General features: G+C 40.0%; 1 protein-coding gene and 1 long non-coding RNA gene across 3 annotated transcripts; one reads left to right on the top strand and one right to left on the bottom strand.

Annotated features, from left to right (window-relative positions):
* Window positions 1-4: 4 nt before the first annotated feature.
* mpg (N-methylpurine DNA glycosylase) lies at window positions 5-4,649 on the bottom strand. Of its 2 annotated transcripts, XM_047807718.1 has the most exons (4): window positions 4,366-4,649; window positions 4,183-4,335; window positions 619-823; window positions 5-523 (listed from the first exon to the last, which is right to left on the bottom strand). In XM_047807718.1, the coding sequence occupies exons 1-4, from the start codon at window positions 4,447-4,449 to the stop codon at window positions 93-95; spliced, it is 873 nt and encodes a 290-aa protein (XP_047663674.1). In that variant the 5' UTR covers window positions 4,450-4,649; the 3' UTR covers window positions 5-92. The 2 variants fall into 2 exon arrangements, with proteins under 2 accessions (XP_047663674.1, XP_027023961.2); XM_027168160.2 differs by having other exon boundaries at window positions 4,183-4,649.
* LOC125140122 lies at window positions 823-2,482 on the top strand. The gene is made up of 2 exons (XR_007139363.1): window positions 823-1,913; window positions 2,135-2,482. It is a non-coding gene; the product is annotated as an uncharacterized LOC125140122 (long non-coding RNA).
* Window positions 4,650-13,496: the final 8,847 nt, after the last annotated feature.

The raw sequence follows: 13,496 nt of genomic DNA, 5'->3' as shown, positions 1-13,496 counted from the left end.
TCTGTGAAGTCAGAGCATAAAAGACAGGAGATTTATTACACAACACCTCAAATCATTGTGAGAATGCTTCCTAATATTACTGACTGCTGTCGTTATGGCAACGCTAAGTCTTTCTTTCCGTCTCGGTTTGTACGGGACATATTAACTTCCTGCTGCTTGCTTTCAGCCGCTCTGTCCACCACACTAACACAACGGTGACCTCGCAGGTAAAATCGGAGCGGTTTGGTGGCCCATTCTCCGTGGGACTCGATTCCAATCCGATGGGCTGAAACCACATCGCTTTCTCCAGGTGTCACCCACTGCGTGTCCACCTCTAACCACACATCAGCATCTGAGGCCAGGTCTCTGCGGTCGAAGCAGCGCTGGACGTCCAGAGACTGGCACAGCTTAGACGGGCCGTTACATAACTCTCTGTCCTTCACTGTCTTGGCGCCTTCTTTACGTTTGGAAGCCCGTAGCCTCCTCATGACATCCTGACCCTGGAGTGGCTCTAAGGAACGTAACAGCACGGCTGCCCCTTCTCCTACAACCACACATACAAGCAGAGGGTAACTTCACCACAAGCTCACACACACATCAGTGACTTATACTGAGTCATAAAGCCGCATGAAGCCTCACCCTGGCTGGAGATGTTCATGCACAGATAGATGCCGTAAATGGGGTAGACGTAGATGGTGCCAGGCTTCATGAACATAGCCGCGTTTCTTTCTGTACGCTTACCACCAGCCGAGTGCGATGCCTTGTCTTCGCCGCCCAAGTAAGCCTCGGTCTCCACCACCCTGCCTCTCAGCTCCGTGCCGTCAGAATGCCTGCGTACCAGCACCTAGACACGGCAGATATAATACACATGAACACGCTGCTGCAGTGACTCCTTCATCTCAGAGGAAAAACAGACACAGATAATTACACAGACAGCAGGTGGTGCAATGGTACCATTCATCTAGGGCATCTGAACCAACTCGACGCCCTGAATTCTGAAATTCTGTTAATAATCGTATCATCAATTGATACTTTTGCGTGTGCACGTTACACCAAACCGTGGATTACGTCACAGAATCCTGCACTTTTCACCGATGGCACCATTATATTCCAAAAGTATAAAAAGTAAAAAGTATTCAGAAAGAATCATGAATTTCAAGACTGATTTAATCTTTGATTAAAATTGATTAAGCTTTGGTGCTTTATATCGCTCGATACAGACGACTGAAAAGACTTTTTCCAAGACTCTACGATTTCTAAGTGATGGTTAAGAGGATTTTGAAATTCTTTCAGCATTCGTACATAGCATCCTGAAACACAAACCATGCAGGAATTAACACATAATGTACCCAATTAGAGAGCCAGAAGGAAGTCAAGGCATTTTGTATAATGGTGGGTGTGTGTGTGTGTGTGTGTGTGTGTGTGTGTGTGTGTGTGTGTGTGTGTGTGTAATGAAACTAATAGAGTTTCTGGGGTCTGACGGATGCCCTCCACCATAATTGCTTTCATACGTCTCACACCGACGCTCTTTAAAGTGCTTACATTACAAACATGGGCACGCTTCCAGACCCTCGCAGCTGAAAGCCACTGATTACTAATTTGGTTCGATTTTCTGCTTAAATTGTATGGCTTTCTCTGAAATCGCTGTTTTATGGCTCCTGTGAGTGGAACTTTGCTAAAATGTCTGACCAGAAATCCTGCCTCCAAACTGAACGTATATATGAAGCATGTGATCCGTGCACTAGACTACGCTTTTAATCAGATAAATCCAGATGATGAGGCACTTCCAGAACATGCGAGGACCAGCGTATAGCTACTGATGGTGTAGCATTTAACCCCCAAACTACATCTGTTTTCCTTTCCAGAAAGTGGGACCAGTAGCTGTAAAGAGATTTCTGAGTGGGATCTTTTATTACATCGCTTATTCTTTAGAGGTAAATGTTTAGACACCTCATAATACTGAAAAACTCCTCCAGGTTCTGGCACAAGCCCAGGTGCTGCTTTTCTCATTGATTTGACCTGATACGTTATTACGTAATTCTCTTGATTTCATCCAATTTTCACTAACATGATCATTCATGTAGATATCCTTTGTTTTATCTCCATCAAATTGAGAGAATAAACGTAAAAAGAAGTCTGTGCTCTGGACACGCAGGACTTCCTGAACGGAAGCAGCGGAACGCATTTGGATCCGAATGCTGCAAGAGTTCGGATCATTGAGATGTGCTGATTGTGCCGAATGTACCAGTCATACCTGATGGGGAACTTTGTCCTAAAACCCTCCGCAGCTACACCACAGCTAGCGGATGTAGACTTCATCATGCAGGAAAAGGGGGATTTTAAGACCAGGGCTGGCAACCCATAGTCTATGTTAATGTTTTAGAGCACATAATCAACCTTGTCTAGGCTGGCTGTTTAGCTAGCATGCTTTTCAGATGGAGAGAGAAGCTCGAGAGTTTCTTTGTTATTGCAGTACGCATAAATAAACACATTTTAACACTCATTTCTGCTGTAGTTTTTATTGAGCTAGCTAATTTATTATAGAAGGTAATAAACTTCCTTTCATAGATGGTGCTCTAAAGGCATTCACGAATCTGAAGAACCTCAGATCAGGTTTGTTAAATATTCCTGCTAAACAATTGTTCAAGTGTTTTTTTTTTAATTGTCCATATTGAGATGTGAAGCTGGTTAACGCTGGAGTAACGCTCGCTGGGTGGGAAATCAACTGGTAATGATGTCTCAACTGAACTGCTATGCTGTGTGTCCGTGGCAGAGCAGATATTATTTTTGGAGATGATTGTAGCTTGTATATGTAGGAACAGCTACTGGATGCACTTTGGATGTTGTGTTTATAGGTCAATGATGTAATCATGCCTGTGAGATAGTGATCTTCAGCTGGACACGACTTTGGGAGTCGTCATGTGTCTAAAGTCTAGAAACAGACTATTGACTACTTGAAACTTAGTTCCAGGAAACACAAACACAACCTTTGACACAGAGTTGCACCTGAATGTACCCAACCTTTTCCATACACACTTCCAAGCTCATCCTAATCCTGGACCAGTCTTTTCCTTAATCCCCAGCAACCCTACGACAAGTCACATCTCTCCCATAAACACTAACACACTACACGACCAGATGATTGTGTTCACCTGACCTTCACACGCATGTGCTGGACTTAGTTTGCTATAACTTTACAATTATCCCTTTACAGGATGAAGAAACTTTCATTGTGAACAAAGACGGGGTTTGTTAACCCATGATGCATTTATTATGCCAGATACTTTACTTCAGATCATGTCGTGTTATTTTTTACTGTAATACGTGGACTATATCAAAGAAATGGGTTGTCTTTGTGCTGGAATCATATGAGTAAAAAAAAATCAATAAAGCAAACTCTACAAAGACTAACAAATGCACCATATTTATAAATGTTATCTAGATATAACATCTTTGAAATATTATGGTGGACCAAAGTATAACAACATTATTGACAGTTACAGATTAGAGGAAATGTGTTATTGTTTAATTTGCATTATTATTTGTTTTCTTTATTGTTTTCTCTGTATCATGACTTATCATTAGAACATGAATAAGGACATGGTCTAAAGTCAGCATGATGGATGATCACATTCACTTTTACTGTGAGACAATACATTGACCCTGAATGTGTAGTCAGTCTGCAGGGATACACAAGGATGATGACATAATTACGTCATGAGAAACAAGAAAATAAAGTCAGATAACGAGAAAACAAGCAAGAAAAAAATAATAATATATGGCCTCTTAGGGCTTCCGTAAGGATCTACTGATCTATTGATTTATTGATGTACTGATCTACTGATCTATTAATTACTGATCTATTGATATACTGATCTATTAATTACTGATCTATTGATCTACTGATTTATTAATTACTGATCTATTTATTGATCTACTGATTTATTGATATACTGATCTACTGATCTATTTATTGATCTACTGATTTATTGATATACTGATCTACTGATCTATTAATTACTGATCTATTGATCTACTGATTTATTGATCTATTGATCTACTGATTTATTGATCTATTAATCTTTTGATCTACTGATCTATTGATCTTTTGATCCACTGATCTATCATCACTCCAGTGTTTAACCCCACAGTTCTCATTATCAGCATGTGATCAGGACAGATCTCACTTTTCTCAGTGCTTACCTTACCCAAGAGGGCTTTGGCTAAATCAACACATGGCTGGTTAAAGAAGTCGGATCTCAGTCTGGCTCCATTATCAGCTTTACTGGGAAAGTACTGACTGCAACTGGGAGCTTGACTGGTGCCCTCAGCTCTGTCTCTGTCCCTGTCTCTGTCCCTGTCTCTGTCTCTGCCTCTGTCTCTGCCTCTGCCTCCATCCTCCGGTTGATGGAGTCTCTTCTTTACGTCACAAACATTAGTCTTTGACAGTAACTTTCTCTTCAGAGTCATGACGCGATAATTATCCAGCTTTTTCCGACTCTATACTTCTTATAGACGCCCCCGATTTACTGCTCATTTCATTTACATCACTGTTTATTGTCCTCCACAGCGATGTGACGACTCTTTTAACCAGATACTCTGTGTTTACACATCAGTCTCTTACACACTCACTACACACTGGGTCCTCTTCACCATGAAGTGTGCAAAGGATTGTGGGATTGTTAAAGGGACCGCAGCATTAGTGAGAGAGAGAGAGAGAGAGAGAGAGAGAGAGAGAGAGAGAGAGAGAGTGTGTGTGCGCGCGCGTGTGTGTGAGTGAGAGAGAGAGTGTGTGAAAGAGAGAGAGAGAGCGAGTGAGTGTGTGTGTGTGCGCGCGTGAGTGTGTGTGAGTGAGAGAGAGAGTGTGTGAAAGAGAGAGAGCGAGTGTGTGTGTGTGTGTGTGTGAGTGAGTGTGTGTGTGTGTGTGAGAGTGAGAGAGAGAGAGAGAGAGAGAGAGAGAGAGAGAGAGAGAGAGAGAATATACTAATATACTTATAGGCTCAGACTGGTTCATTGCATAATTGCACCCACACTCATCCATGCGGACACTACAGACAGATAATCAAAGATGCAGTCAGCCTACAGTGCATGTACTGGGCAGGCGAGGCATGCTAAACACTTTTGTTCATGTCTTTTATGTGTTGGGTTTAAGGGTCAAGGTCAGTGGAGTTCGTAGTTTAGTTCCCAGGACAGTCTCTAGCCCCCTTTCACTGACCAGATTACTGCATTACTGAAACATGAATGAATGTTCATGGGTGACTTAGTAGTAGAAAGGTGACGTATACAAAGTAGTTAGCATCGTAGATTGTTTGCCCTGTGTACATTCCCATCGAGTGTGTGTAGGTACCGTTGAATTGTTTAGCTTATATGAAGCTCGTACGCTGAAGGAACAGCAACAGTAGAAGAAACCTTTCTTTTTTTGTCACATGTACATTACAGCACAATTAAATTCTTTCTTCTCATATGACATTGGGGTTAGAGCACAGGGTCAGACCCTGGAGCAGAGAGGGTTAAGGGGCCTCCCTCAGGGGCCCAACAGTAGCTTACCAACCTCTATATTATCTATAATTATTATAAGATTATAAGATCTTGTTTTTTTCTTGTAATCATTTTATTGTTTTTTTTTTTTTATTTGAAAGATTGTCATTATTATATGTTGTACCTTGGCAGCTAACATTTTAACTGAACTGTTTACTCTGCGGTCATCGTCAGTCTGTCATCAACTGCAGCAGAGTGACTTCTAAATACTTGGCTAGCAGCCTCCTACCAGGCCTTGGTTCCCCTCCCGGAGGACCCCCTCAATGGGGAAGATTAACAAGAGTGAAGAACAGAAAGGGCAAAGCTGTTTTCATGCCTATTTCTAAAGTCCCCGTTGAAACCTATTTAAAGTCTTTAATGTGTCTGGCTGTATGTTACTGTTACTGTCAAAGTTACTGCTGTTGTTGTTGTTGTTGATGTTGTTGTTGTTGTTGTTGAAGAAGCAGGTATATACAGTACAGTGTTCTCAGATTTACACTCATCTCTCCTGTCACCTTTCCAGGTTGTTAAAACTCAATCGTAATCTTTATTACCACAAATTTCCATAGAGACACAGATCTTTAATACAGCAGGTTATATACAGTATGTACAAGACTGCATGTGCATGCAAAAACAGCGTGTAGTGCAGAGCCGGTTGTGTTAAGCAGAAGTGCTTTGGCATGGATAGAAGGCTTTCCTGTTACACTTGCATGCTCAGAGATGGTCTGTTAACACGTAATGGTGGCAGAAATAGGCCGAGAGCACATGGCTGCCTGCTAATGGGTAAAGTGATATGTTTAAGTAACTGAAGGATGGCATAAAATATCTGATATGAAGTGTGTCAGTGGCTGGGCTGTGGTAACTGTCTAGTGGTAAGTCTTGCCAGCTGCTCATGGAACACTAACTTGATAACGGAGCTAGTTTTGAGCAGAACAAACCACCACAGCAATCCAGCAGCACCGTGTTATTTGGTTGAGTTATTTTCAACACCAGAACTGTTCTTGTATTAGCAGAATTACAGTAAAGTTTAATATACTGTGTACTTGCACTTATACTATTGTGTATGAAGAACAAAAATAAGACTTTTTACCAGACGTCTGCAAACACTTCATCCTTCAGTTTATTTAACCTTCTATACATTCTGACGATTGTCAACACTAGAATGTGGCCCCTTGTGCCAGTTGGCATGAAGGTAGCAGCTGGCCAGACCAGAGACAGACACAAGCTCTGCTGGCATGACTAGTAGTAGAAGACAGAGATAGCTTGCTGACTAGCTCATATGTCTCTTGCTCAGGATGAAGTCAGTGTTATGATGCCTTGGCTTGCTTTCATGTACATGTCAGCTGAATGGATGGGGGCTCTGACCCAGGCTGTCATCTTACCTGGAACACAGAGCCATCAGATGGAACCTGTAAATCCATGCATCCATGTAGTACTTATCCTACACTTGGGAGTCTGAAATCTATCCCAGGAGAGTCGAGGGCACAAGGTTGGGGACACAGTAGACAAGGTGCTAACCTATCGAAGGACACAAGCACACACTCTCAGGTATTCACACACAACAGACAATCTAGAGATGTCACTCAGCCTACAAAGCATGTCTTTGAGGGGAGACTTCGGGAGGAAGACTAAGGACTATTGAACTGATTAAATGATCCGTGTGGAAACTGATGGAAAAAGAGAATAAGACCTAAAAGTTAGAAAATATCTAGTCATGGCAGGTGTCTGCTGTCACCCCCACATTACACAGCTTTTAAAAGACATGATGTGTAATGATTTACTCACTGAATTATTTACATAGACAGGAGGATGGTTTCTCTTCTTATACAGCACCTGCAGAGCAGAAGAGAAGTGGAGCAGAGAACATTAATCCTAATTCCCAAATCAGACATAGATTGTGTTATATTTCACACAGACCTGTTTGTGTTGCTCTGTAGAATATGGAAATGTTTCCTACAACTGTCCTGCTGGATTAAATAAAAAACAACAAGGTCTTATTTTTCTTTTGAGGATGTGAAGACTGCTCTTCTCTCTTCTGCTCTTATGTACAGTTTGGAAATTCTCATACAGCTTTTACTCACTCACTCATTTTCTACCGCTTATCCGAACTTCTCGGGTCACGGGGAGCCTGTGCCTATCTCAGGCGTCATCGGGCATCGAGGCAGGATACACCCTGGACGGAGTGCCAACCCATCGCAGGGCACACACACACACACACACACACACACACACACACACACACACACACACACACACACACACACACACTACAGACAAATTTTCAGAGATGCCAATCAACCTATCATGCATGTCTTTGGACTGGGGGAGGAAACCGGAGCACCCCGAGGCACGGAGAACATGCACACACACAAGGCGGAGGCGGGAATCGAACCCCCGGCCCTGGAGGTGTGAGGCGAACGTGCTACCCACTAAGCCACTGTGCCCCCCCACAGCTTTTACTGTATAGGAAAATAAACATTGAATATTGACTTTGAATATTAAACATTATTTCCTATTATAACAATCCAAAAATAAAATCAAATCAAACATATTCATAGGCTATGTTTTTAGATTTAGTTTCTAAACTTTACATTTTCTTCTTCTATTTTTGATCATTTTGATTCATTAGAAATACATTTTTAAAATGACCAAAATGATCTACTGATAGAATGAAGCTTGAAAGGAAATGCTTAGAAAAGAACTTTCATTTAATAATCTATATTTTATATTTGATGTTAATCGTAGATTTTCATCTGATCAGTGTTGAATTTCAATGCAGGCTGCTTTGCCCATTGTGTTAAACTTTTGCTGTGAAATACGAGGACAGATTCTAGCGAGTGTGGGAGTGTTTTTCTGACACAGTCGGCTCTGTTTGCCTCAGTGAACCTCTTCTAAATTTAACCTGATATTTCTGTCAGCTGACTGGAGGACCCAAGCATGACTAACCAAATCCTTTCCCGCCATCCTCAACCGTCTGTTTACTGATTGATTGACTGATTGATTGATTGATTGATTGATTTTTCCACCTTCTAACATACACTTAATTAAATAAAATAAAAGTAGCTGGTAAATAAAAGTAGCTGTTTCGCACCTTAATGAGGAAGCTGTTATATTTTTGTAGCTTTTAAATATCCTGATCAGTGTGTGTAAAGCTGCTGAGTGGAGAATTTTGGCCAAAACGAACAATCATCAGATATCAGGAAGGCCTTTAGACCTTGTGAATATTATAATGCCTTTACACTGCTTAACCAATCACAGTGGAGATTAGAAGTCTAGTCAATTGTAGTGGATGTGGAAAAAAATATTTATTATATATTGTACATTACAGAAGAATAAATGTCTTGTCCTCATTTCTCTTCCTTATATATTTTTGATCTTGTCTTATTTTTCTCCCTTTTTTCTTTTCTTTTTCTCATTTGTATCTTATTTTTCTCTCTTTTTATTTATCCTTCTTGATTAATTTCTTTCTAATCTTTTATCTTTCTTTCTCCTATTGTGTGCCATTTAATCATCTTTTTTTATTTATTTCCTTTTTTTTAACTTTTCAATCCATATATGTTGTATTTTTAGTAAAAATCTTTTTATTGTCAATTGGGTATTTTTTTTTTATTGCTTTTATTTATTTATTTATATTTATTTATTTGTGGAAATAAATCAGGACAGAAATAAAGGGGATAAGATAATATAAGGCAGAAATGAAGAACTAGTATTAGAGCATGAGATCTTATACAATTACGAATTGCGCACCAACGAACACTTTCAACATTTGAATTTTTCCATTCCTAGTAAATTTTTTAGCAAGTTGTTGCCAGGTATTGAAAAAACACCACAGGTATGAGGATGTACAGTGATCTGGTCTGTTCCTGCACATGCATGACCTGTCGGGTTAGCCTGAGCTCATCCCTAACAAGTTTAAGTGAACTTAACTAACTGTAAGGTTTATGTATTTGTATTGTATTCTCTCTCTCTCTCTCTCTCTCTCTCTCTCTCTCTCTCTCTCTCTCTCTCTCTCTCTCTCTCTCTCTGAGACAGTTTACAATACATTTTAATTAAAAGCTCATCAATTTTTAAGGGCATTCCAGCTGTACATCGAGGCTGGTGTCAGATGTGGTATAGTTGATGTGAGGAAGAGGGAGAGAAAAGGGATTACAGAAGCTCTTTCACCTGCAACCCTCATCTTTGACTCTGTGAGTCTTTAGTAAAGACAGCTGGCATCTCTGCTAACGTTTGTTCATTTATCGGCAGTGACACCCTGCATGGTGAGGAAGAAAAAACATCTCTGTCATCGTTAATGATGGCAGCTGAAACAGGGTGGATGATGAATATCACATAGGAGACAACAGTTGTATGAAAGATAAAGAAATATAGAGCAGTGCCAAACCCCACCAGTTATATTAGGGTGTGCTGGCTCAAATAATAGGTGGGCAATCAGTGGCAGTGGCCCAACAGCTAAACCAGTATCTCCATAACCAATATTTATAAAATTTGGTTATGTGTGATACCAAGAATGATTAAGTATTCATGGGGTAACTATTCATTGGGTAACTAGATAATGTTCAATTCAATTCAAGTTTATTTTTATAGCACTTTTAACAATGGACATCGTCTCAAAGCAGCTTTACAGAACATAAACATAGAACAAAAGGTTAATATAAAGAATAATGTAAAGATTAATATTAGATATTATAATATTTAGTTCACAATGTGTATGTATTTATCCCCAATGAGCAAGTCTGAGGTGACTCAGGCAAGGAAAAACTCCCTTAGATATTAAAAGGAAGAAACCTTGAGAGGAACCGGACTCATAGGGGAACCTTATCCTCATATAGGTGACACTGGGGGTGTGATTATAAATATACAGTCTGACAAATGTTGTATTGATAATATAGGCTGTGACGGGTCTTTATTCTAATCGCTAACTGCCTGGACAGGGGCTGAAATAACAGAGAGATGGGTCTGCTTTTGGGCACTTGTTGAGGACTGGGGAGCAGTGCTTGTGGAAGGTAAACAGGAATTATCTGTATCTTCTCATGTGCTAGAAACAGAGACACAAGCAGCACTAGTATTGTTTTAAAGGATTAAAAGTGATACATCACCTAAAACATCAAGATACAACAACAGTCAAATAAACAGTAGACTGCCCTTTTGTGTTATTTTTCCATTTGACCAAAATTTAAAAAAAAAAAATTGCCACCAGTCCAGCTCTGGAGTTTTTTTTGTTGTTGTTGTTGTTGTTGCAACATGGTGGTGAGACAAATAAAGAATGATGCATTCATGATACATACTGATCCGTTTGCTCAGGAAATCCACAAATCTGGTCTGTCTCAGATCTCTTCTCTTCTCAAGGAGAACCTGATTCTGTGCTGACCCACGGCTGTATGTTCAAATAAAAATATCCTCCTGAACTGAATGTTATTGGTTTCACTGATTATTAGGGACTTGGTTAAGGTGTTAGACTGCTGCTCAGACCTTAATAGCTCTGGAAAAGGGCATCTGCCAAAATAATAATTCTAATTATAATAATTATGAGCTATTCAATTTTATTTGCATAGCGCTTTTAACAGTGTTAACACTGAGTTATTTCTCATAGACAGAAGAGCAGTCTGACTGACAATCCTTTAACATTTATAGAAACCACAGCAGCTTATATATGAGCCGTTTCACACAGTCATGTGATTTCTATGCAATAATAAACCTAACGGCTCTGATCCAAAATGTTCTAGGATCTTAGAGATAAAGAGGAGGGTTGATATCAGCCTGTACAGTTGAGGTTTATTGTATTTACATTTACAGCATTTTGGCCCAGAAGTGGCAGCTTTATGGACCTGTGATTCAAACTCATCTCTCCTTAAGAGTCAGCTTTTCACCATCCTCTAGCTTAACTTTTGCGATAAAGTACCCAGAAATGGTGTTTGAAGAGCTTCAGGATGTCTGCTGGGCCCTATCGTTAACCAGACATGGCCAATAGACGACCTATCCTAGCTCTGTTAGTAGCTTGCACACTTTTCTGCACAGTTAGCAGTAAAGGAAACACTTTATTGGCCATTAGTTTCTCTTCCCCTGCTAAGCACAGTCCTGGTTTTCACAGCCTTTTATCTCTGCTTGAATGATGGGGTTTCAAAGGAGCTTGAGTGTTCTCCCAGATTTGATACTGAAGGCTCTTCTGAACCTGCACCTCAGCCTTTAAACTTTTCGGGCCCATGGGAGCCCCTCAGAAATGTGGCCCATGTTATAGTCATCAGGAGCTTTCCAAACTGTGTGTAGTGCTATCTATTGCACTTGCTTGCTGAAGTGGGCTTTAATTATACACTCTGATTTAGTCAGGGGCATCAAAGAGGAGAGATGAGAACCAAGGGGCAATATCCGGAGAGACCTACCTGCATTCTGACCCTGTCATCACATCTCAAGCCATAAACCACTTAGCCATAATATCCTTTTACAACCAACGTCCCTCTGAAGATAGGAAAATATCTTCAGTAGATATGTTGTTCCACTCAAACTCTTTATCGCTTAAAAACTCGATCTAAGAAATAATTGAAACAAGAATTTCATTATAGTTTTAAAGCTCTATATTTGCTTTGATTGTAGTAAATCAGCTGGCTGACACGAGCATATATACATCATACTGATTTGTACCTTTTCACATAGACCTGGACCTGCCCAGCTTGACTCAAACAACAAGAGGAATATAATGGAATTAAGATTAATAACTGAAAAGGCCATTAACAGACACGAGATAGAAAGTATTTCTTTTGGATAGAGAGCCACACCTTTACTTGTTGGCATGAGGCAGGAGTATAGCTTCTATTTATGCTGTGTTCAACGTGAGGCTGTAATTCACCACCTTCAAACACTAAAATCTAAAGAAAACATCCCCATTACTTGAAATTCCTACTCATCAGTTTGGGATAGTCTTCTCAACTACAGGGACCTACTTTTAAAACTCTTTACAGAGTGACAACAAATCAACCTGTCTGCTCACATAATGAAGAGAAAACACACCAGCGTCTCTTAGCTTTAAATGAGTTACATTGTGAATCCAATAAACACTGAGAAAGACTGACAGACATGGTGACGCACATTGTTTTGTCTTGTGAAGTATATCATGACTTTCTATATGAACTGGAAATTACAAGGCACATTGAATATAGCATGAAATAACCATTCAATCTACATGTCTGATTTTTGGAGGTAAAAGGAAAGTGGAGAACCAAGTAATGAACTAGAACAACATTTACAACATTTCTGGACTTTTCTACTCAACACACGACCAGATCTGCGACGAATATTCTGAATTAAAATTGCACACATCTTCACCTAACTCATAACAGCCATACTGTTCTGTCAACAATATTATAGACATATATTATATTTGAATCTTTTCAGAGCTATGATACAGCACCCCTGGGGTTAAGGGGGTTGCTCAAGGGCCCAACAGTGACAGCTTAGCAGTGCTGGGGCTCAAACCCCGATCAACACACCACAGCCTTAACCGCTTGAGCCACCACTGACCCCACATAAATGTGCACATGGCAAATGATATTTGAATTTGAAAAACTGTAAAAACTCCACAGAGATAATAGCCCAAGCTCTGCACTAATTCAGAAATCCTGCAGTTCTGAGGTGGGAATGCTACACTCTTGGTTATTTAAAAAATTTGTAATAATGACAGACACAAAATTTCTCAGCTTCAGAAAAAGGCCCATGATTCAAGCACATGACCGTGAATCCAGATGAATCAGGAATGCACTCTGAAAAACTCCCTGCTAACAAATATGACAGGAATCTTAACTATGCAGAAAAATTGCATTCATGGCTCTCTGATATTTATGTCTTATTACTAATCTAGTAAAGTAATAACTGCAGTATCTCAGCAGAGATACACCTTGAAATGGATCATATAAGATCAAATGTCTATTAAAAGTGTATAATGTACAATGTTGAATAAATCTGGTCTCATACACTGATACAGACTGTTTCTCTTTAAACACTGGTGGGAA

Source organism: Tachysurus fulvidraco, chromosome 24, assembly GCF_022655615.1.
Source record: "Tachysurus fulvidraco isolate hzauxx_2018 chromosome 24, HZAU_PFXX_2.0, whole genome shotgun sequence".
Taxonomy (NCBI): domain Eukaryota; kingdom Metazoa; phylum Chordata; class Actinopteri; order Siluriformes; family Bagridae; genus Tachysurus; species Tachysurus fulvidraco.
Note: the sequence above shows the minus strand (reverse complement) of the source record. Positions and strands in the feature narration are given on the sequence as shown.